The 20,351-nt window shown below is 39.0% G+C and overlaps 3 protein-coding genes across 3 annotated transcripts in view; 2 read left to right on the top strand and 1 right to left on the bottom strand.

Moving 5' to 3' along the window:
* The window catches only part of LOC134651346 (organic cation transporter protein), a 499,346-nt gene that overhangs the window by 222,389 nt on the left and 256,606 nt on the right, over nt 1-20,351 (top strand). The window lies entirely within an intron of this gene.
* Nucleotides 86-8,260, top strand: LOC134651674 (organic cation transporter protein-like). Its single transcript, XM_063506774.1, has 8 exons — nt 86-236; nt 1,336-1,565; nt 2,233-2,412; nt 2,882-3,112; nt 4,249-4,468; nt 4,763-4,928; nt 5,249-5,525; nt 7,937-8,260. The coding sequence occupies exons 1-8, from the start codon at nt 86-88 to the stop codon at nt 8,258-8,260; spliced, it is 1,779 nt and encodes a 592-aa protein (XP_063362844.1).
* On the bottom strand, nt 18,111-19,692 carry LOC134651796 (CAAX prenyl protease 1 homolog). Its single transcript, XM_063506905.1, has 2 exons — nt 19,538-19,692; nt 18,111-19,437 (listed from the first exon to the last, which is right to left on the bottom strand). Exons 1-2 carry the CDS (start codon nt 19,625-19,627, stop codon nt 18,196-18,198), a joined length of 1,332 nt encoding a protein of 443 aa, XP_063362975.1. The 5' UTR covers nt 19,628-19,692; the 3' UTR covers nt 18,111-18,195.

Genomic DNA, 20,351 nt, shown 5'->3' with positions numbered 1-20,351 from the left:
AAACTTCACTAAAAAGATATTTCAGTAAATTAAGCTAAAATAGCAATAAAACATACGGGTGCTATATTATGCTATACGTTTAAAAATGAAAGAAGATGAGAAATTCCAAAACCAGTATTATGATAACAATGAACTGTCATCTCGATTTGTCACATCAAATATAAGTATTGAATTTGATTATGAATATTATGAACAACAGCCGCTGAGATTGAATGCTGGTGAAGAAATCAAAAACGGTACGTAATTCACACCTGAGGGCCTACCGTGAACCACGTTCGACGTGTTGCCTCTATGTCGCACTTCTAAATTCTTAAGGCCCCAGTACACAATGGGCCATCGCCGGCCACTCCAAGGGACGCAGCCATGTGGTAGAATGAGATAGCAATATCACTTGCTCCCTCTAACGCATAAATGCGTCCCTTGGAGTGGCCGGCGATGAGCCAGTGTGTACCGGGGGGCCTTTACGTAAGTGTGATGACAGGGAGGCAACACGTCGAACTTGGTTCGCGGTAGGCCCTCTGGTTATCAGTTATCATAATAACGACATTGTCGTTCCCGTTCACAATGTTGTCCAGCGTTGTACTTACCTATAAGTATGTATAATTGTATAATAAAATAAATGTGTATACCTAATTAATACATGTATAAGGTAATGTTGAGAATCAAGTTCAGTTCAGAGCCCATGACGACACCTTAACCACTTTTACGGCTCGGCCACGCACGACATTGCGCGACTTGCGACGGCGGTACCAGCGATAACCATAGGTTGGAGCGAGACACAGCGATCGGACCTTTCGTTCCCACCTTGGGTTATCGCTGCCGCCGTCGTCAGTCGCGTAATGTCGTGGCCGAGCCGTTAGCATAGGTCCGTGGCCGTTAGTCGTTGGTTAGTCGTCTTATTAGTTGGTTATTGACTTATTGTTGATCCGTCGGTGACGTATCTGAGCTATAACCGCGAAAATCGAAGTTAGCAAATTGCGGGCATTTTTCTCTGTCACTCTAAAAAATACACCTTCATCCTGGAGTTACCATGGTTGTAATCTTGGAGGATATAATCAAACGGAGACGCCATATCTGTAATTTTCTGTACAAAACAGTCTGCCGATTTTTGCGGGGGAGGGGAACGTCAAATGTATGCGTAACGTAAAAATAGCCATGTCAGATAAACGTCAGTCCATACATTGTGTATGACCGTTGGCCGCCTATTTTCGACAGAGGGGAAAGCCTGTTAATGGCTACTCCGTTTAGTTGTATCCTCCAAGGTTGTAATGGATGGCGCTAGAAAGGCAATAAAGATTAATTAATGATTATACTTATTGGAGATTTCATTAACAGAAAATAGAAAGCCACCTCCGCCTAAAAATGAAGATGCTGTGGTAACAACTATAGGTGATTTCGGTAAATGGCAGATGAGATTGTCTATAATGATGGCATTACTTAGGTTCCCAATTTGTTGGTATCAACTGGATATAATATTCCTTGCCCCTACAACGGAATTTTGGTGCAAAAAGCCAGAAGCGTTTTCTGAGTATTCGGACGATAAGTGGCGACAGATGTCTGTTCCGGTTAGTGATAAATAGTGATAATATAATTATACATGTGTGCTATTCTCAACCAAAAGGGTGCTAAAGTTGTCAATATAAGACGCTATTATATGTAGCTTCAATTTGAAATCAACCTTATCGACAACCGACAATGTGGTACCTTTTCGTTGAAATCGTCACATATTTTCATCACACTTGCTGTTATTTTTAAATTATGTCACTTATAAGATTACTTTGCCTCTCGTGTCAATAAACTCACTCAGGGTGTGGTGAAAAATATTAACCACAAGTTTCAAGCCGGGCTGAATGCCGGATGGGCCGGCTGTCGTGAATTAACACCCTTCGTTTCACTGATCCCCCTTGGTTGCACAATGTACTATTTTTCAGTAAGGTCCTGGATCCTATCATTAACAAAGAGCAATTACATCATTCTAAATATTATTGCGAGCCTATTGGTGTCCCACTTCTGGGCAAAGGCCTCTCCACTCTGCTTCCATTTATCCCGGTTTTATATAGCTAATTTTGACCTGCATGCAGTCTCTCAAAAGGGGTTGTGCAGAAATCACGCGAGGTGTTTTCAGCTACTTTTTGACCCCCTCCAAATATCGTTGAGGTGATGAGGTGGCTAAAATATGGCACGATAACAAACGACTTTAAAAAAAATATTTAATTTTTTCTACGTTTCTAGCTTATAGAGGAGAATCCCTGTCTGATTTTCGACCCGGAGATCTTACGAACCTATCCAACCCTAAGCAGAAGTCTGATACCATTCGTAAAGTGCGAAAGCTTTGAATACAACTTATCTGTGTTCACTAAAACTCTTATCACAGACTGGGATTTGGTGTGTGATCGACAGTGGATGGTCAACGTAAGTCTCAAACTTTACATCAACCTGTTACCCGGTTATTGGCCAGGCGAAGCGTCTCCATTTCAGCATGAGCAGAATACAATGACCAGATTCTGGACCAGGACTAGATTGCAACAGGTGAAATTTGGTGAGCAATAGTTATAATTTTTTTATCGATTCTGTTTTGGAAATTTGAAATGGCGGAGGGCGGAGCCATTGAGATATATTTCGCGTGGTCTACCTACATCATGCAGCTCACACAGCAACTGGTTACAGTAGGTAGTTCAGGCAGTTAGTATAAATTTACAGTAGTCACAGTAGGTAGGTGTACGATAGTTCATCGTACCTTGTCATTGTCTAATATGTATTCAGCAATCAGCAGTGAAGGGAAAAAACATTAACGCACTAAAAACGCACGTTACTTACCGCTCGTGTGCGCTGTGTACCTAAGCGATAATGATAATAATATGTAGTTTCTCTCTTGTTTCAGTTTACACAGGTTGTTCTAATGTGTGGATTTCTTCTTGGTAGTATTATATTCGGAAAAATGGCCGATAAATATGGCAGAAAAACTCCACTCATGATTTCCATAGTAATACAAACATTGATGAGCTACGCCGCGAGTTTTATGCCTTCTTACTGGATGTTCCTCGTTTGCAGATTTATATTGGCACTAGCTTCTGGGGGAATAGGGATTATATCGTTTGTATTAGTAATCGAAGTAAGTTTTGCAAAATGTCTGATAAAGACAGCGTCGATAGATATAGGTCTAGACCTAATTAGAGAACATAATCGACGATTTGACCTTCGTGTACGACTGTATTAAGTACGTTCAGCGATAATGATCTAGGTACATAATAAAATTAGACTGATGATGATTATCATTTGTCAATGTAGAGTCAAGTGTAAAAATGTGGGGGTGTACAAATCTTAATACTCAAACAAAATGTCCCTAATGAAGCTAATGTAGACGAAATAACAACTATTGGAAATATTTCTGGGTAAGTTGTATGCGCACATATATTTTATTACACTTGACTGTACTATCCGTAGTATTGATCCAAATCGATGTTTTCTCCGAAACATTTATATTTTAGTTAAGTAGTATATTTTACTCAATATATACCTAGGGATCAATGCGTTAGCACATGGTCCTCTATCATTCCTATTTCCTTCCCTACTCGAAAAAACTGATGAGGTGCTGAAAACCAAAGAGGTCAAGCAGACCGCCTATAGAGACCAATACTCAATGGTATGAAATCAAAGGGAGTAGATCACCACCAGATGGGTAGGTACATAGTATTTAATTAGCAATCATAGCCATACATCGGGGTTTTCGGTGCGGGAATGATTTCGTGTATTTATAACTTTGTTTACTTATTGTAAAATAATTACAAGGTCCAAATGTGCTTAGAAATGTCAAAATAGTATCGTTTTTTACCTGTTATTTGGCTAGTGTAAATCATTCCCGCACCGAAAAACCCGATGCATGATCATAGCATGCACTCGAATATAGTACTAGCCACTCTGACCCTCAAGCAAGCAAGAATTTTATACCACAAAAGGGTGCCCACAAGGAGGTATTCAATCCCCACTATTATTATGGACCCTCTAGCAGTGGACCAACCTATTATAGTTTCCTGTAATACAAGTGTGACGCTGAATAGGTACACTAACACTTGTAGTAGGTACATTTTTAGAGCAACTACCTCTATGCTCCAAAAATGTCATGTGTTGAAAGTTCCATTTTGGTGGCCGGTGCTGGCCTTCTCTGTTTTACCCAATGAATGTATCCAATGTGTTCAACCCAAGCCACATTATTCCATTTGAGTGGCGTCAGAGACATTTTGTCACCAGGTTGTAGGTGGTAAATGGCGCACGATAATTCCCGTCCTCTATCAGTTGCCGTTCGGACTGGGTAATTCCGTGATGTCAGGACTGGCATATTGGCTGAGAGACTGGAGAAAACTACAGTTTGCATTGTCGACATTATCAGCATTATTCATATTGTATTGGTTCTGTATATCTGAATCGCCGAGGTGGTTACTGGCGACAGGAAATACAGAGGAAGCTTACGGTAATAAGTTACTTATAATATCACAAAATTATTATGTAATTTATCAACATGACAATTCATTATATAGACTCTATTGGCCTGGAACCATCTTCCAAAGCCAGTTCATAGCTCCACAACAAACTCCGACGTCCTAACTCGGTAGCGGCGAGCCCTCAAATGGGTTGATATTGATTTAAGGTACTGATAGCCTAGAGCCTAGTGTAGGTATTCCATGTGTATTAGAGTATATTAGAGTGGGAAACTACTAAGGCAAATCTTCTAAAAAATCAAACATTAAATTAACTGATGTTCCAGACGTACTGGAAAAAGCAGCCCGTATAAATAAAAGAGAATTCAACAAGAGCAAAGTCAAGGCAATGTTAGAAAATGTTAAGGGTCGTCCAGAAGGCGTTCCAAGTTTCATGGATTTCCTTAAACTGAAGAACATGCGAATGAGAACTGTGATGCTGGCAATTACTTGGTATTAAATTGAGTTATGTTACTTACTTAGTATACTTGTCGTGGAAAATTACTTAAATGGGAAAATAGAAAGTTAATTTGTACGGAACCCTCGGTGCGCCAGTTAAACGAACTCGCACTTGACCGGTTTTTTCATTTTAGCCTCCTGTCATTCACTGCTGAGCATATATTATTTTATGTACGCCACTTATCCTGGTCCTGAGCTATGCTCACCCAAAATTCCCATAAAAATGATTGAGTATCTACCTCTTATCATTTTTTTTTAGTAAGGTACGGTACCTATACAAAGTCCTGAGGTGACCTCTCTTTCACCTTTTTCAGGTTCTTCACTGGCTTAGGTTTTTATGTATTAGCCCAATACCTTGGCTGGATTGGAAATAACATTTTCTTGTCTGTAATGCTAAGCGGGTTAATTTCTTCGATCGGCCCGATTACCTGTGTTTTCGTAATTATGAAGATGGGCCGAAAGACAACTTTGGCGATTTTTGAAGGGTTGACGGCTCTATGTTTTATATTCATAATTTTGATACCACGAGATGTGTTTACGAGTGACTGGCCAAGACTTGTTTTTGCTGGAATTGGATTTGGAGGCATGGCAGTATGTTACTGTATTCTTATATACATATTATTGATTTCAGCTTTTATTCCCTGGGCCACGGGTCCTCTAGGTAGAACAAAGCAAATTGAATGAAACCAATAGTCAAATCAAGCTAACTCGGCAGCGATTTTGATAGCACAGACTGTGCAAGTGATACGTTTAAAATAAACACAAATTTGTGACCCTAGTCACAGATTATAATTATAATAGTTCTTACCAGTGGCGTAACTAGGGGGGTGCTGGGGGGGGCACGTGCCCCGGGCGCCGTCCAAGGGGGGGGCGCCAAAATGGGCCAAATACCTCCCATAGAAAATGGACCAGCCAAAATGTAGGAAACAGTCATATTTTTTTTTTGCGTCTTAGGGGTTGGTCTCAAAGTAAAAATTGGTCAGTATAATCCCAAAACCTCCCTGGCAACGGAAATGCAGTTATTTTTTAGCCACCCTGTATACAGGGTGGTCCAAACCTTGACGTGAAAAAAATTTTTTTGGAATCCTAGCTCGTCGTTGGTTATCAGAATATACCCCATGTATGTTAGCCGATTTGTAGTAGTTTTCGAGTTTAACTTTTGTTAAGAAATTCCGGGGTGAAGCTTTGCATTGCTTTTATGCCTTCTAATAATTGTTCGTGGTATTTGCACTGATAACATAAATAGCGATGGGGAAGTGACCCCATAAAATAATAGTAGAAATAACAAAAGAGGATTTTTGTAATGATAGTAATCCTCTTTTGTTATTTCTACTATTATTTTATGGGGTCACTTCCCCATCGCTATTTATGTTATCAGTGCAAATACCACGAACAAATATTAGAAGGCATAAAAGCAACGCAAAGCTTCACCCCGGAATTTCTTAACAAAAGTTAAACTCGAAAACTACTAAAAATCGGCGGCATTTGGAAGCTTTCCACCTCAGTTCCTTTGGCCGGCGACTCTGACAAATTATGACTATTAAGTATCAGTTTTTTGACCTTTTAAAAAAACGTAGGGTCTAGCAGTTTCTAAAATAACCAAAAGTCTTTGAAATCGCTTGTATTTTTTATTTATTTAGGTAAGGGCAACATCTAAGCTTGACATGCTTGAACGTAAAAGTTTGTCTTTTTTTCCCAACTCAGCCAAGTGAGGATGCTGATTTTTATTTAGCAAATGCGCCGTTTGTGAAGGATTATGTTACAAAAAAAAATATTCAAAAAAGTTCAATAGTTTTTTTTAATAAATAATTGCTTCACCCCGGAATTTCTCAACAAAAGTTAAAAGTAATAACAATAAAAATCATAATTCGAAAACTACGAAAAGTCGGCTAACATACATATTCTGATAGCCCACAGCATGAGGAATCTAAAAAAAAAATTTTGGACGGCAAGGTTTGGACCAACCTGTATAACACATGCCGTGCCAACATCTCGTTCTGTGATACTAGAATGCCGTGAAAAACCTGTGTCAGGTATTGAGGTATCCAGAGTTTTGGTGTGGGATCGGGAGAATTTAGTCCAATTCAATCCCACCAAGGCTCAATTTTGCGCGTTTACCGCTAAGAAAACCTTATTTTTCAAGGCACAACCCATCTCATGTCAGGGAGTATTGGGAGCCTCGGAGTTGACATCTCCATCAGTGACGTCCAATAATTTCGTAGCCATCTTGCTGGGTAGGCTGCGCTCGTATCCAAAAAACTCGGTGTGCTCAATAAAGGGAGGCGATACTTTACTCTGGGGCAGACAGATCCATAGGCGTACCCACGGTGGGGCAAGGTGGGGCAGTTGTCCCACCCTGGTCTCTGACCATAAGCTAAGAATCTGTTTCAACCGTACTCTGTTAACGTCCCCAGCCTCCCCTACTTCTGCCCCACCCCTTAAAAAATGCTGCGTACGACCATGGACAGATCCCATATAAAGAGTACTGCTGTCACCTTTGGGCAGGAGCACCTAGATGCCACCTTGGTCCCTTCAAATCAGTCCAAAGGCGCGCTATGAATAGTCTACGATCCCAAACTTACAAGCGATATTGAATCTTCAAGTCTAAGGAGATCTCCAAAAAGAAGTGTATAAGTTTTAAAATGGTCGGCAACGCGCATTACCCGCCCCTGGAGTGTAGACGTCCATAGGATGCGGTGACCGCTTACCATCAGGTGAGTCGTAAGCTTGTTAGCCACCGATGGACTAAAAAACACTTATTTGTCTAAATCAAAAGTAAACTTTAATAAGTAAAAAGTAACCCTTTCGTTAGTTCATTTCGTTTGGGGGGGGGGGGGCGCAAATTTGGTGCCTGCCCCGGGCGCCATATCCTCTAGCTACGCCACTGGTTCTTACGAACCCTAGTGCAGTCAATGAGTCTTAGGTTATCTCTAGGTACTTAGTACTTACCCTAGGATTTCTAGGGTATGCAGTCTAAAAGAATATACTTATTTTACTTTCAGGGAACGGTGCCGTTACTGTACCTCTTTTCTGGTGAACTGTATCCAACATTAGGGCGAAATGTGGGAGTAAGCGGCGTTTCAACCTTCGCCCGGGTAGGCTCTATGGTGGCACCAGTGGTGGTCAGCCTTAACGAACTGCATCCAGATTTACCCTTGTATGTAATGGCCGTCGCATTATTTGCCCAAATACTGGTGCTTATACCTTTGCCTGAAACCAAGGACCGTCCGTTGCCTGACACCCTGGAAGAGGCCGAACAGCTTGGTCAGAAGCAAAAAGTTCACATTTCGACGAGTACGACTCCAATTCTGCCAAAACAAAAGTGAGCGTTGCGGTTACGAGATATATTTTTTTTAAGGACTTCGAAGAAGGTATATAAATAGTAAGTATTTGTTATCCGCCTTTTTTTTTTTAAATGTTGTCTTAGTAATTTTAATCACGATTATAAATGCTATGCCCTTGCCCTACCAATATAAATTTACACCTAATTTCTGAAACGTATTTTTTTTAAAGTAATTGTAATTGTAATTAGCCTTTATTATTGAAGCTGGTACATAACATATATTAATTTGATTTATCAACTTTAGCTTCAACTCGTCCTTTGACGTAGGCCTCCTCCATAGCTTTCCATTTGTTTCTTTCTTTTGCTGTTTGCATCCATTTACCTCCTATTCTTGTTAAATCATTCGACCATCTAAACTTTTGTGGGCCACTCTTTCTTTTATTATATCTAGGGCACCACTCTACAAGGTCTCTTGTCCACTTATCCAAGGTTTCTCTCATCATATGGCCTGTCCAGCGCCATTTTTGTTCTTTTATTATTTTAGTTATTGTTTTTGTTTTTGATTTTGCTTTGATTATGGACAATTTGACTCTGTCTCTAAGTTTTATGTTAAGTATGCTTCTTTCCATATGGTTCTGACATACATTAAGTTTTTGGCGCTGCTTTTTTGTAAGTCCCCAAGTTTGGCAACCGTAAGTTAGTACTGGTATTATACAACTATTGAAGACTTTAAATTTCTGCCTTGTTGGTATTTCTTTTGCCTTAAAAACTTCTTTCAGAGACCAAAACTTTCTCCATGCATTTGTGGTTCTTTTCTCGATTTCCTTATCTGTTTGGTCTTCAGGTGATATTATCTGCCCAAGGTATACATATTCATTAACGTAGTCTATTTCATTTCCGTGCACTATAATTTGCGTCTTAGTACTGTTCGTCATTAACTTTGTTTTTGACATATTCATGGAAAGGCCTACCAGTTCACTTTGTGTGATTAAATCTTCCAACATAGTTTTCAGCTCTGAAGGGTTATCTGTTACTAGTATGAGGTCATCTGCGAACCGTAGGTGATTAAGTCTTCTGCCTTTTATATTGAGCCCCAAGTTTTCCCAATTCATACGTCTAAACACACTTTCCAGGACGGCAGTAAATATTTTTGGTGATAAGGGATCACCCTGTCGGACACCTTTCTTTATAGGAAACTCCTTGCCTGTGCGCTCTAGTTTAATCCGAGCTGTGCTGTTTGAGTAAATTTCTTTTATGATTCTAACATATTTTTCTGAGATTCCTTGTTCTGTAAGTGATTTCCATATCTCGTCATGCTTAAGGGAGTCGAAAGCCTTATTATAGTCTACAAATGCTACATAATATTTCAATCTATATTCATGGCATTTTTCTATTATCTGTTTGATGACTAGAATATGATCAATTGTAGAAAAGTTCTTTCTAAATCCGGCTTGCTCCCTTGGCTGGTTTTCGTCCAAGATTTTTGTGACACGTCCTAATAATAATTTTGAAAAAACCTTGTATAAATTACTCATCAGGCTTATTGGTCTGTAATTGTTCATTTCAGTTTTGTCTCCTTTCTTGTGTAACAGAGTAATTGTGGTCTTGGTCCATTGTTCAGGTATAGTTTCCTTTTCCAAGATTTCATTGAAAAGATCTGTCAGTGGATCTAAGATGTTGCTAAGGACGGCTTTTAGAAGCTCATTACTAATGTTGTCTTCTCCAGGAGATTTAGCATTTTTTTGGGTAAGAATTGCATATTCCACTTCTCTTCTTAAAACATCTGGGACTCTGTCGTTTTCGTTTTTGGCATTAGTTTTTGTTTTCTCTTTTCTTCCGTGATTGTCTAATGTATCGTTGCCATCACTATATAATTCTTTGTAAAATTGTGTTGCTATATCCATTATATCCAATCTCTTGTATATTTGCTTTTTATTTTTGCTTTGAATAGACGGTATCCACGGTTTCTCTTCTCGTAGTTGTTTCATAGCTTTATTTACTCCACCAGTTGTTTCTATGTAGTGCTGAATTTTTTCTGTCCTCATTTTTTGTCTATATTGTCTGATGCTTTCATTGATTCTTTTACTTATATGTGTTATTGCTCCTCTGTTATTTTTCCTGTCTATAAATAATAATTGTCTTTGCCCAATAAGGTTTCTAGCTTCTGGTCCTATTTTATCTTTTTTCTCAGTTTTTAGTTTGAATTGGTTATTTATATCAGTCAATCCTTGTTCCAGTATGTTGTATTTATCTTGTATGCTAGTTGCATTTAATGTCCTTGTGAGACTCTCCGATAACGTATTTTTCAGTTCTTCGGGTATGGATTGGGGAATCATTACTTTATTACTGGTTATGTGTTTTCTTGATTGTTTTGGCGTTTTTGTTGTTATTTTTCCTCGTAGTAATCTATGATCTGAGTTAAAATTAACATTATTAAGTGGCTCTATATCTTCAAAAATGTTTCGATTGTTGCTTAATATAAAATCTCTTTCGTCCTTTACTCCTAATGGCGATATCCAAGTCCATTTTTTACTAAAGCGTTTTTTGAAGAATGTATTCAATATGTATAATCTATTTTCTATTGCAAATTCTATTAATCTGTCGCCATTGTTATTTCTTTTTCCTGTAGTGTGGGTGCCAATATTAGTGTAGTTATTTATTTTATCTGATCCCAAGGTACTGTTAAAATCTCCCATTAATATTTTATTTTTGTGCGTATTTTCTAAAGTAACCCTTAGGCGAAAAACGCTTTCTATAAAGACCTACCTACCTACATACCTACGTGCATATACATAAAGTTCAACTTCAGTTTTGACACTTCAATGCAGGGATGTTGCGAACATCCGCATCCGCATCCGCAACCGCGGAACATCCGCATTATTTTCAACATCCGCATCCGCATCCGCATCCGCATAAAATCGATGCGGAGCTTATGCGGATGCGGATGTTGAACAAGTCGGTACAGGAACGTCTTAGCCGCGGCGTAAGTGCTAGGTAATTTCGTCATTACCTATAACGAAATCGTCTACACAGTACACTAAGAACAGTAGTGAATCTAAGGCCGCTCGGCAAGTTATTTACCTACTCTTGCGTTGGCGCTTAGGGTTGTCACTTTTATTTATAGATAAATATTATTTGCGTATTATGAGTAGCACTAGGTTTCTATTTATATAATACAGTGTGTAAATCCAATACGGGCGAATATTTAAACGGTGGTTAGCATAGGACCTAAAAAGTATATTGAGATAGATTTTACTTAGAAATGCATTGAAAATTATAACCATACAAAATAATTCGGCCCGCAATGTAATACACCACACACGTTACGGGATACGAGCTTTTTAAAGTAACTGTCAACGCTTGTTGGCAGTTACTATGAAAAGCTCGTATCTCGTAATGTCATTATCATCTTGTTTCTTAATGTTTACAGTACATTGCTGCTCGGTACATGTGGAAAAAATTAATCACGGGGTCATAATTAAGTGTAACTTAAAAAAACATCTTAATTAATGATAAGACGGGTAAATTCTATATCTGGTTTAATTTATTGCCCGTATTTGACTTACACACTGTATAATGAAATGTTTTCTCAATTCATAAATCAGGTATAAATGAAGGCTGGTAAAAGCAGGCAAATGCGAGCGTACTCGAATGCGCGCGATCTCAGTCGCGGTACGGCCCACACTGCCGCCACCGTATTCCCCCGTAAATTATGCGAATGTGTGCGTGGCAGCGCGTGCGTACTCGGCGCCCGGCGCGCACGCACACATTCAAGCCGGCAGCGGCACATTTCTATGAAGATTCACTACTGTTCTTGTACTGTGTCGTCTAGATCCAGAAAAGTCGGCGAAGTTACTGTTTATTAAATATAACGCACCTATATTTTTGCTCAAATACTAAACGTTTGGTTTTTTTAATAAAAAAATACTAAAAATGTAATATTTGACGTTTTAATCTTGACATCCGCATCCGCATCCGCATCCGCGGATGTGAGCCTTTAAAAATCCGCATCCGCATCCGCATCCGCGGATGTCAAAAAATCTGCATCCGCAACATCCCTGCTTCAATGATGTGGCGTCTGAGTGACAGCTTTTGTGTTTGACACGGCGCGCGGCGTGGAAAAGGTTAACCTCTCTCGTGGCCAAACAAGCGAAAGATTCAAAAATGTAGCCACGAGCGTAGCAAGTGGTTCGAAAAATGGAATCTTGAGCGTTGACTTGCGAGGGTTTAAAACTTTCAAGCAGGGATCGGATACCGGTATTTTTTGTATGGGAACGGAAACGGTATATTTTCGTTCTTTGCTAATTACTTCATTTCTAATTGGGCAATCTAATAATACGAAGTCGTAACCTAAAAACACAACTGAGTCCTACATTTCGAGTATAAAATAATTCGAAAAATATGGTTATTTCTAAGTTTTTGCAAAAAACCGGTTCCGATCCCTGCTTTCAAGGGACGAGGGTTAAACAAATTTTGCCACCGAGTGAAACACATTTTTCACCACACCAACACAAGGAAAATATATACCTACTAACTGTAAAATATCAAACAAAATCAAAGCAAATCGATTCAAAATGAAGGTTTTAAATATTGATCATTCAAAATCATCATTTAAGTCAATTCTACCAGCAAACCTAAGAAAACAACTCAGAATTTGCATTTGATTACTTTGCCTCACATGTGAATAAAATGCAACTTTCTTATCAGTTTTTGAACAATCAAGAGAGCCTTTAACAGCCAGTATAAATTAGAGAATAGAAACATTCGCATTGGTGCATGAGGCTGCGAGTGCAAGAGAAGGGTTGTAATACTCGTACAGTATATATACTTGTAATAAGTAGATATGAAAAATTATAATTCGGAAAAGTAAACTTAATTTCCTTTGGATTGAAACATTTATTTCAAATATAGGTTATACGTTGTGTGTAAGTATGTACATTTTTGCCAATGACTGAAAATGTCCAGCCTAAAATATTGAGTTAAGTAGGCGAGAACCTCTTTGTAATTCGTTTTATTAAGCTGCTAGAGACGAGTCGAGCACGAGCAGATCACAAATTCGTGTAGTGTGGATCGCCTTACAAGCCTCGAACTTATACGAATTTGTGCTCTGCTATTAGTCCAGCGTAGACCGAGATTTATATACTGTGCACGGCAGAGGCGCCCGCCTGGTGGCGGTGGCGGCTACGGAGTCGTTTGTCTGTTAACTTTCGCTACTAAACAAAATAGTGATGAAAATTTGAAATAACAAGGACATAATATAATATATACCCCGTGCATAAAGATTCAGACCTAGCTATGGGCGCCATAAGCCTTCAGTAAGAAGTGCATATACTTGGAAAAATTTGACCTATGCCGCTGTGGCCCGGTGGCCGAATGGCACAGGCACCTGCCGCGATAGCAGAGGACGCTGGTTCGATTCAATCCTGGGGCATTGGAGGCCTTGGTCACTTTTTCTTAGTATATGACATTTATCACTCATGATCAGAAAGTTCACTCATGATTGTCCAGGATGGCCCAAAATTATGTTAAAAAAATATTTTTTTTTTGTTTCTTTTACCCTTCTTTGCATGATTTTTTATTTATTTTTGAAATAAATCAGGATAATGTTAGTTGACCTCCACATTACAAAATATATGATTTTTTTTATCCCAACTACGTTCCATTTCACGCTGTACTGTCGTTGAAACATCACAGTCTTAAGATAAATGTCAATTATCCGGAAAACTACCTTTAATTAATATGACAATGTTATAATGGAAAATTCCATCACCATGGTAAGGGTTAATGACGTCTTTTACAAAATGTCACTAAAGAATTATACAGTAATTTAACTGAAACAAAACATAAATTATCTTCAAAATATTCTCCTTTGGCCTTGATACACAAACGTAGAACTTTGTTAAAGTTATCAACAATATGCTCATTAAAAAAAATTTCAACGTATTTTTGAGCCATCCGGTATATAACACAAACTGAGCTTTTCGAAATTACAATGTTACATGTACCTAAGTTTCGGCGCAGCCGAAATGTTCAGCAGTTTTTAGGGTTCCGTACCCAAAGGGTAAAAACGGGACCCTATTACTAAGACTTCGCTGTCCGTCCGTCCGTCCGTCTGTCACCAGGCTGTATCTCACGAACCGTGATAGCTAGACAGTTGAAATTTTCACAGATGATGTATTTCTGTTGCCGCTATAACAACAAATACTAAAAACAGAATAAAATAAAGATTTAAGTGGGGCTCCCATACAACTAGATATGAGCGCCGATAGGCATATAGCCGGCGGCGGCGCGCCGGTCAAAATTGGTCGGCGGCGGCGGCGAATCGGCGGCGTGTCCTTGAAACACCTTCGATTAATGAAAAAAGAATCCAAACCAAAATTTTACTGAAAAAACCATGTTTTTGCTGTAAGAAAGTTATGAAATAAATGCATTTTTTATTTTCAAGGATAATTTATTGAATAATGGTAGTACTTACGAAAAAAATTGATATCGTATAAACTGTGGATAAGCGGTATCGCGCGGCATCAGAGGCGGTCTTAATCTTGGCGAGGCTTTGGCCGGAAGATCTTAGCGAGCCCTTATCTTTTGTGCTAAGTTAAAAATTGCGGATTGACTGTATCAGGGAAACGTCTTGTCGACAGTCCAAAAAAAAGAGCTCCCGTCATTAACCCATATCGATCCAACAAAACCGATTTGTGTCAAAAAGTGAGGCCCAACGCCGAGCTCCATGTAACACCGAAGACTTGATTTCAACGCCTCCCAATGTGAGGCCAGAGGATGAGCTGCAGGTAAGCATACAGCTAAGAATCGAACGCCAAGTGTAAGCTTGGCTGACGGCTGAACGCCTGGAGCGTCGATTGCGACGCGCTTCTGTGCGAGGCCGAGCTGCAAGAGAGCAGAGCGAGGGCGCAGGGCGATAAAGACTGAAGCCATAGTGTTAAAGATCTGGCGCTTTCCTGCGGGCGCATTCGTGCGACGCCAAAGGCCGAGCTGAAATGGAGCTAAGATCGGATAAGGACCAATGCTCAAGCGTTTTAAAACAGGCCGAAAGTTGAGCTCCAAACAGGGCCAAAAACTTGCAGGTTCAGATAACGGCTTAATTCCATGCGAGCGATGCAAGACCAAAGATAGAGCTGCGAGAGAGCAAAGCTTGAAATTTCAACAGTGGCCAAGTTTAATTGAGACCCGATTCCGACGCCCTTCCGTGCGAAGCAACGGCCGGACATTTGGACGTGGAAACGCTTAATATCTCAAAATTAACCCCATTTTATACCTTTTAAAGACGTTTAACCATGAGCATGCAATAGTTAAATTCACGGTAAATGACGGATGGTTAGCTGGCAAAATTAGTTATGCATTGGATCGGTAATCCAAAGATGTGGGTTCGAGTCTCACGTTAGCCAGAGTTGTTGACAGTAAATTTTTTCATTGTGATTGACATGTCTAGTGTATATATACAATCTATAAATTGCAATGTGGAACGTTCCACAATAAAAATGGAAGGAAATCAGTATGTTTATTACAAGCATATTGATGTTAAAATTAAATAATTTTGTTTCCCCAAGACTAGTAGCGCGGTTACTAGACAGATAAGTTTGCATTTGCCTTCGATATTTTTGAATTATATGGGCCTAAAATACCTTTTGAATGCCTATAAACTATTCGAAGTGGCGCCGTTAATGATCTAAACTCGATTAAAAATATATTATCTGATTCTGAAAGTAGTAGTAACTACCAAGGTCACGCCGATGCCACGCCGATAGCGCAGCGTCGGCGGCGGCGGCGCGAAAATTTTGTCGGCGGCGGCGGCGCGCCGGCGCGGCGCTCATATCTACATACAACAAACGTGATTTTTGACCGAAGTTAAGCAACGTCGGTCGGGGTCAGTACTTGGATGGGTGACCGTTTTTTTGCTTGTTTTGCTCTATTTTTTGTTGATGGTGCGGAACCCTCCGTGCGCGAGTCCGACTCGCACTTGACCGGTTTTTTTGGCCGATACCGAACCTTCGGCCGAAACAGAAACTTCGGTCGGACACTAATAAATACAGATAGGTAGTTAAGTTCTTCTCTTCCCGACAAACTCTAGTGATTATTTAAAATTTTAAACCATAGAGTGACATTACTTATTCCTATTACAGTTGTCATCTTTATGTAGCCTCAGGTAGCCACTTGACCTAACTGCAGTATAACTGCTTGACTTGCAGGTTTTCACCAACATTGAATTACAGTATGGTTTATGTGCATGCAGTAAATAGTACTGCTTATATAATACAAAGTTTTTTCATTACAACATTGAAACCTTATTCAAAACACTTCAATGACAAAATTCTTGAGTAATTTACGCGAAAACATGTCCAAGTGTGAACCTGACCCGAGGCTATGTTACAAACATTTGTAACCTATAACACAAGTAGAAATGTCTTTCTAGCAAATAGAGTTGATAACAGTTACAGACATTTATAAAACAGCCTCCTGGGGTTTGGCAACGAGACGAGTCATTGAATTGTAATTTTTTTTAGTGATATAAGTACATAATTAAGGTAAAAGCTAGTCCATCCTAGAAGCTTATACGAAAAATGCAGAAGTCTAATGTATGTGTTGTTTTCTTTAAAAATAAACTTGACACAAAAAGATAGGTACTTAAGAAAGTAAGTGTCACCTTAAGGTTAGTTTTATGCACCTATATGGAATTATGGAACAACATATACTTTATTGAAAATATGGCATTTCACTTGGCCCACATACAATAGCCCTGTTTATTGTATTAATAAACAATGATTTAAAAAATAAATGCAATGTGTGTTTGGCCAAATATGACCAATGCCACCCCCAGAAAAGACCCCTCCAGTACCATTGGTCCACTTTCCCAATCTGTCTACTTTACCAAACTGTCTGCTTTCCCGATCTGCCTAATTGCTTTTCTCAATCCGTCTAATTACCTGTCGGTCCACTTTCCCGATCCGTCTAGTTACCGATCGGTCCACTTTCTTCATTGGTCTACTTGACCAAGTGCAGGTCCACTTTGGCCCATGTGACGGTAGCGAAACGGCCAAGCCACATATGTTGACTAAGGTGTAGAGTTTGTCATGTTAGGGCTTGCAGAGTTAGAAGCTTGGCTCTAATCTGATAACTTTTTGACAGTCCGAGCCTTGTGGTTTCGTCTTGGCAACATTTTACATGAAATGTTTTTGATGAATGATCCCAGACATTTTGTTCGTTGTAGTTACAAAACGGTAATTTGCTGCAACGCAATCAGTTATATTTGATTAAATACTGTCAGAACAATGACGGTGTCTCACTCGCACCTGTTACAATACTGACATGTCGGTCCTCTGTGTTTGACATATATTGACTTGGCATTATGCTGGCGCTAAGCGTTTTTAGTATTCTGAGAAACTGGTGGTTTGCGTGTAAAAAAATACATTTCGTGTATCGCCAAATGAAAGTTCGCGAAGTTGGTACTATGCTACGAAACAATTGAACCAATGGCGAAGTAGACAACGTGCTCAAGTAGACAGATCGGGAAAGTGGACCTTTTGGCAAAGTAGACAAATCGGGGAAGTGGACCGTTCGGTAAAGTGGACACATCGCGAAAGTGGACCGTTTGGTAAAGTAGACACATCGCGAAAGTGGACCGTTTGGTGAAGTAGGCAAACCGGGAAAGTGGACCGTTTGGTAAAGTGGACACATCGCGAAAGTGGACCGTTTGGTAAAGTAGACACATCGCGAAAGTGGACCGTTTGGTGAAGTAGGCAAACCGTGAAAGTGGACTGATGGTAAAGTGGACACATCGCGAAAGTGGACCGTTTGATAAAGTACACAGATCGCGAAAGTGGACCCTTTGGTAAAGTAGACAGATTGGGAACTGGACTGATGGTACTGGAGGGGAAAAGACTGGTTTTACCATTATTAAATAACAGGTATACAAAAATGTACTTATTGAAAAGAATGGTTGTTGTAAATGCATATTGGAATAACTTAGTTCAGTTTCTTATCTTCAACTAATTGGTTATTAATATTTTCTATTCTTTGTAACAAAGTAGGATGAGAATGGTACCATGCTGAGTATAGCTTATCATAGATAGGGTAGTCCAGATTGTCTTTACCAAGCTTTATTAGTGCGGACCTAAGTTCTGTGGGATAATTCAAAGACACAGCAAAGTTATCAGCCTCAAATTCATGTTTCCTAGATAATGCTGTTAAGAAGAAGGATAAAATTGAATTGTATGGCGCAAGTATCATTTGTAAAACCACAATTAAACCAATTATGATAGGCTTTTGCCCTGCCGGAAATCCAAGAGCAGTATACAACATGGAATACTTGAAAAGTGATCCAAACGCTGTGAATAACAACAACAAATTAAGTTCAGTCAAAGCTATGTTCTTTGTCAAATGGTTGCAACTCCAGTGCCCCAATTCATGAGCTAGAATTCCTAGAATTTCATTGTCATTACATCCAGTCAAAGCTTTTTTCTCATCATCATACTTTTCTAGCAATGTATCAAAGAGTACAATTCTTTTTGAACCGAAAAGTCCACCAAAATATGCATTGCTGTGTGCAGATCTTTTTGATCCCTCTACTATGTATACTTGTGAGAGCGGGAACTTAAGCTTTGATGCTAGTTCCTCAATGCCTTTCCTTAGAGAACCCTCGGGCAGAGGCACAAATTTGTCAAACAGAGGAGCAATAACAGTAGGGTACAGCATCAATAGTAATAAGGAAACGACAGTAGTAAACAACCAAAGATAAGCAACAAACATATCTCCTCCTACCATGATAATATAGATTGCAATAGATACTAATGGAATGGTAATGATCAGACTCAAAACCAAAGATTTAAACTGGTCCTTAATAAAGAATCCTACTGTCTGCTTATTAAAACCATGCTTTTGCTCAAGCACAAATGTGCCATAAATCTTAAAGGGCAACATTATAACATAGTTAAACAGTGTCACTATAGTCATAAAGACACAAGTCACAAATATTTCTCTGTCCGGTGATACATAGAGGGATTTTGAAATGTTCTCCGATTCAAACCATGCCACAGCAATCCACCGTCGATAAAGTATTACGGATGTTAATACTATACTATAAAATTCCTTTACGATCTTGAACTGCGACTTGTCAATACCATACAGACGAGCTTTCTTGAACGATTCTTCATTTAACATCTCCCTCAAGTCCTCAGGAATAGTGTTGTTTGTTTTGTAGATTTTTAACTGCAAAACAGATTTAATAATTATTTTACGTATGATTATATGTAAATGCAAAAAGTACAAATAATAGACTATTATTTACAAAATATAACCTAATACGTACCTGCCGCAATGACAAATACAACTCCCACAAATATTCTGCCCATGAAAATAGCAGTATTAAGTAAACAATATATTCCTCGTTGAGTTCCATAGTTGTGGGTTAACTATTGCAATATCAGCGTAATTTTAAGTCAATTATTGTTATTATTTTCGATTTCCATGAGCTGGTTGACATGTGGTTGACAGTCTTTGAAATCGCCTCAATGACAAATGTCAAATCAACGACAATGACATCAACGTATTTTAGTGATTTTGTCATTTTAGTAGTGATGAGCTGTAGCTTAACACTAGTTATATTAAAAACCGGTAAAAGCTAAAAATAAAATAGGGTTCCGTCGTAATCACTAACTACTAGGAAGATTCTAAAAATTATGGAGTCTGTTATGAAAAGAAACATTACGTACTTAATAGTCTTGCAAAACAATTTAATTGTAGAAAAATGCGCGTGACAAATCGCGCCGTCCTTTTTTTAAACTTGCCGCATACTTGGTCAACCAGATCGTGACAGTAGAAAAAGGCGGTAAATTTGAAAAATGTAGGCGCGAAGGGATGTCGTCCCATAGAAAATTTTAATTTCGCGCCTTTTTTTACTGACAAGATTTGGTTGACCAGCTATATCTACAGACAAAATTAGTCTGCCAGACTATAATCAAATTTCTGAGGTAATATTAATAGCGTAATAAAGACATAGGTAATGATTCACTATTCTACTACTACTGTGAGCCTTAGTCAAAATATGACGGATTATTTTTTATTCCACATGATTGGCAAACCAATATATTTTTAAGAAATATAAAACTGATTCAAAATATTTT

The sequence above is a fragment of the Cydia amplana genome, chromosome 10, assembly GCF_948474715.1.
Source record: "Cydia amplana chromosome 10, ilCydAmpl1.1, whole genome shotgun sequence".
NCBI classification, from domain to species: domain Eukaryota; kingdom Metazoa; phylum Arthropoda; class Insecta; order Lepidoptera; family Tortricidae; genus Cydia; species Cydia amplana.
The sequence above is the reverse complement of the archived record's forward strand: the minus strand, read 5'-3'. Positions and strand labels throughout refer to the sequence as shown.

Excerpts from the sequence above, each read along its gene's own strand:
- LOC134651674 (XM_063506774.1), top strand. The coding sequence starts at position 86 with ATGAAAGAAGATGAGAAATTCCAAAACCAGTATTATGATAACAATGAA. Across the intron at positions 2,413-2,881 it reads ATCGACAGTGGATGGTCAAC|TTTACACAGGTTGTTCTAAT; the intron begins GTAAGTCTCAAA and ends CTCTTGTTTCAG. Across the intron at positions 4,469-4,762 it reads AAATACAGAGGAAGCTTACG|ACGTACTGGAAAAAGCAGCC; the intron begins GTAATAAGTTAC and ends CTGATGTTCCAG.
- LOC134651796 (XM_063506905.1), bottom strand. The coding sequence starts at position 19,627 with ATGGAACTCAACGAGGAATATATTGTTTACTTAATACTGCTATTTTCA. Across the intron at positions 19,438-19,537 it reads TGTATTTGTCATTGCGGCAG|TTAAAAATCTACAAAACAAA; the intron begins GTACGTATTAGG and ends TCTGTTTTGCAG.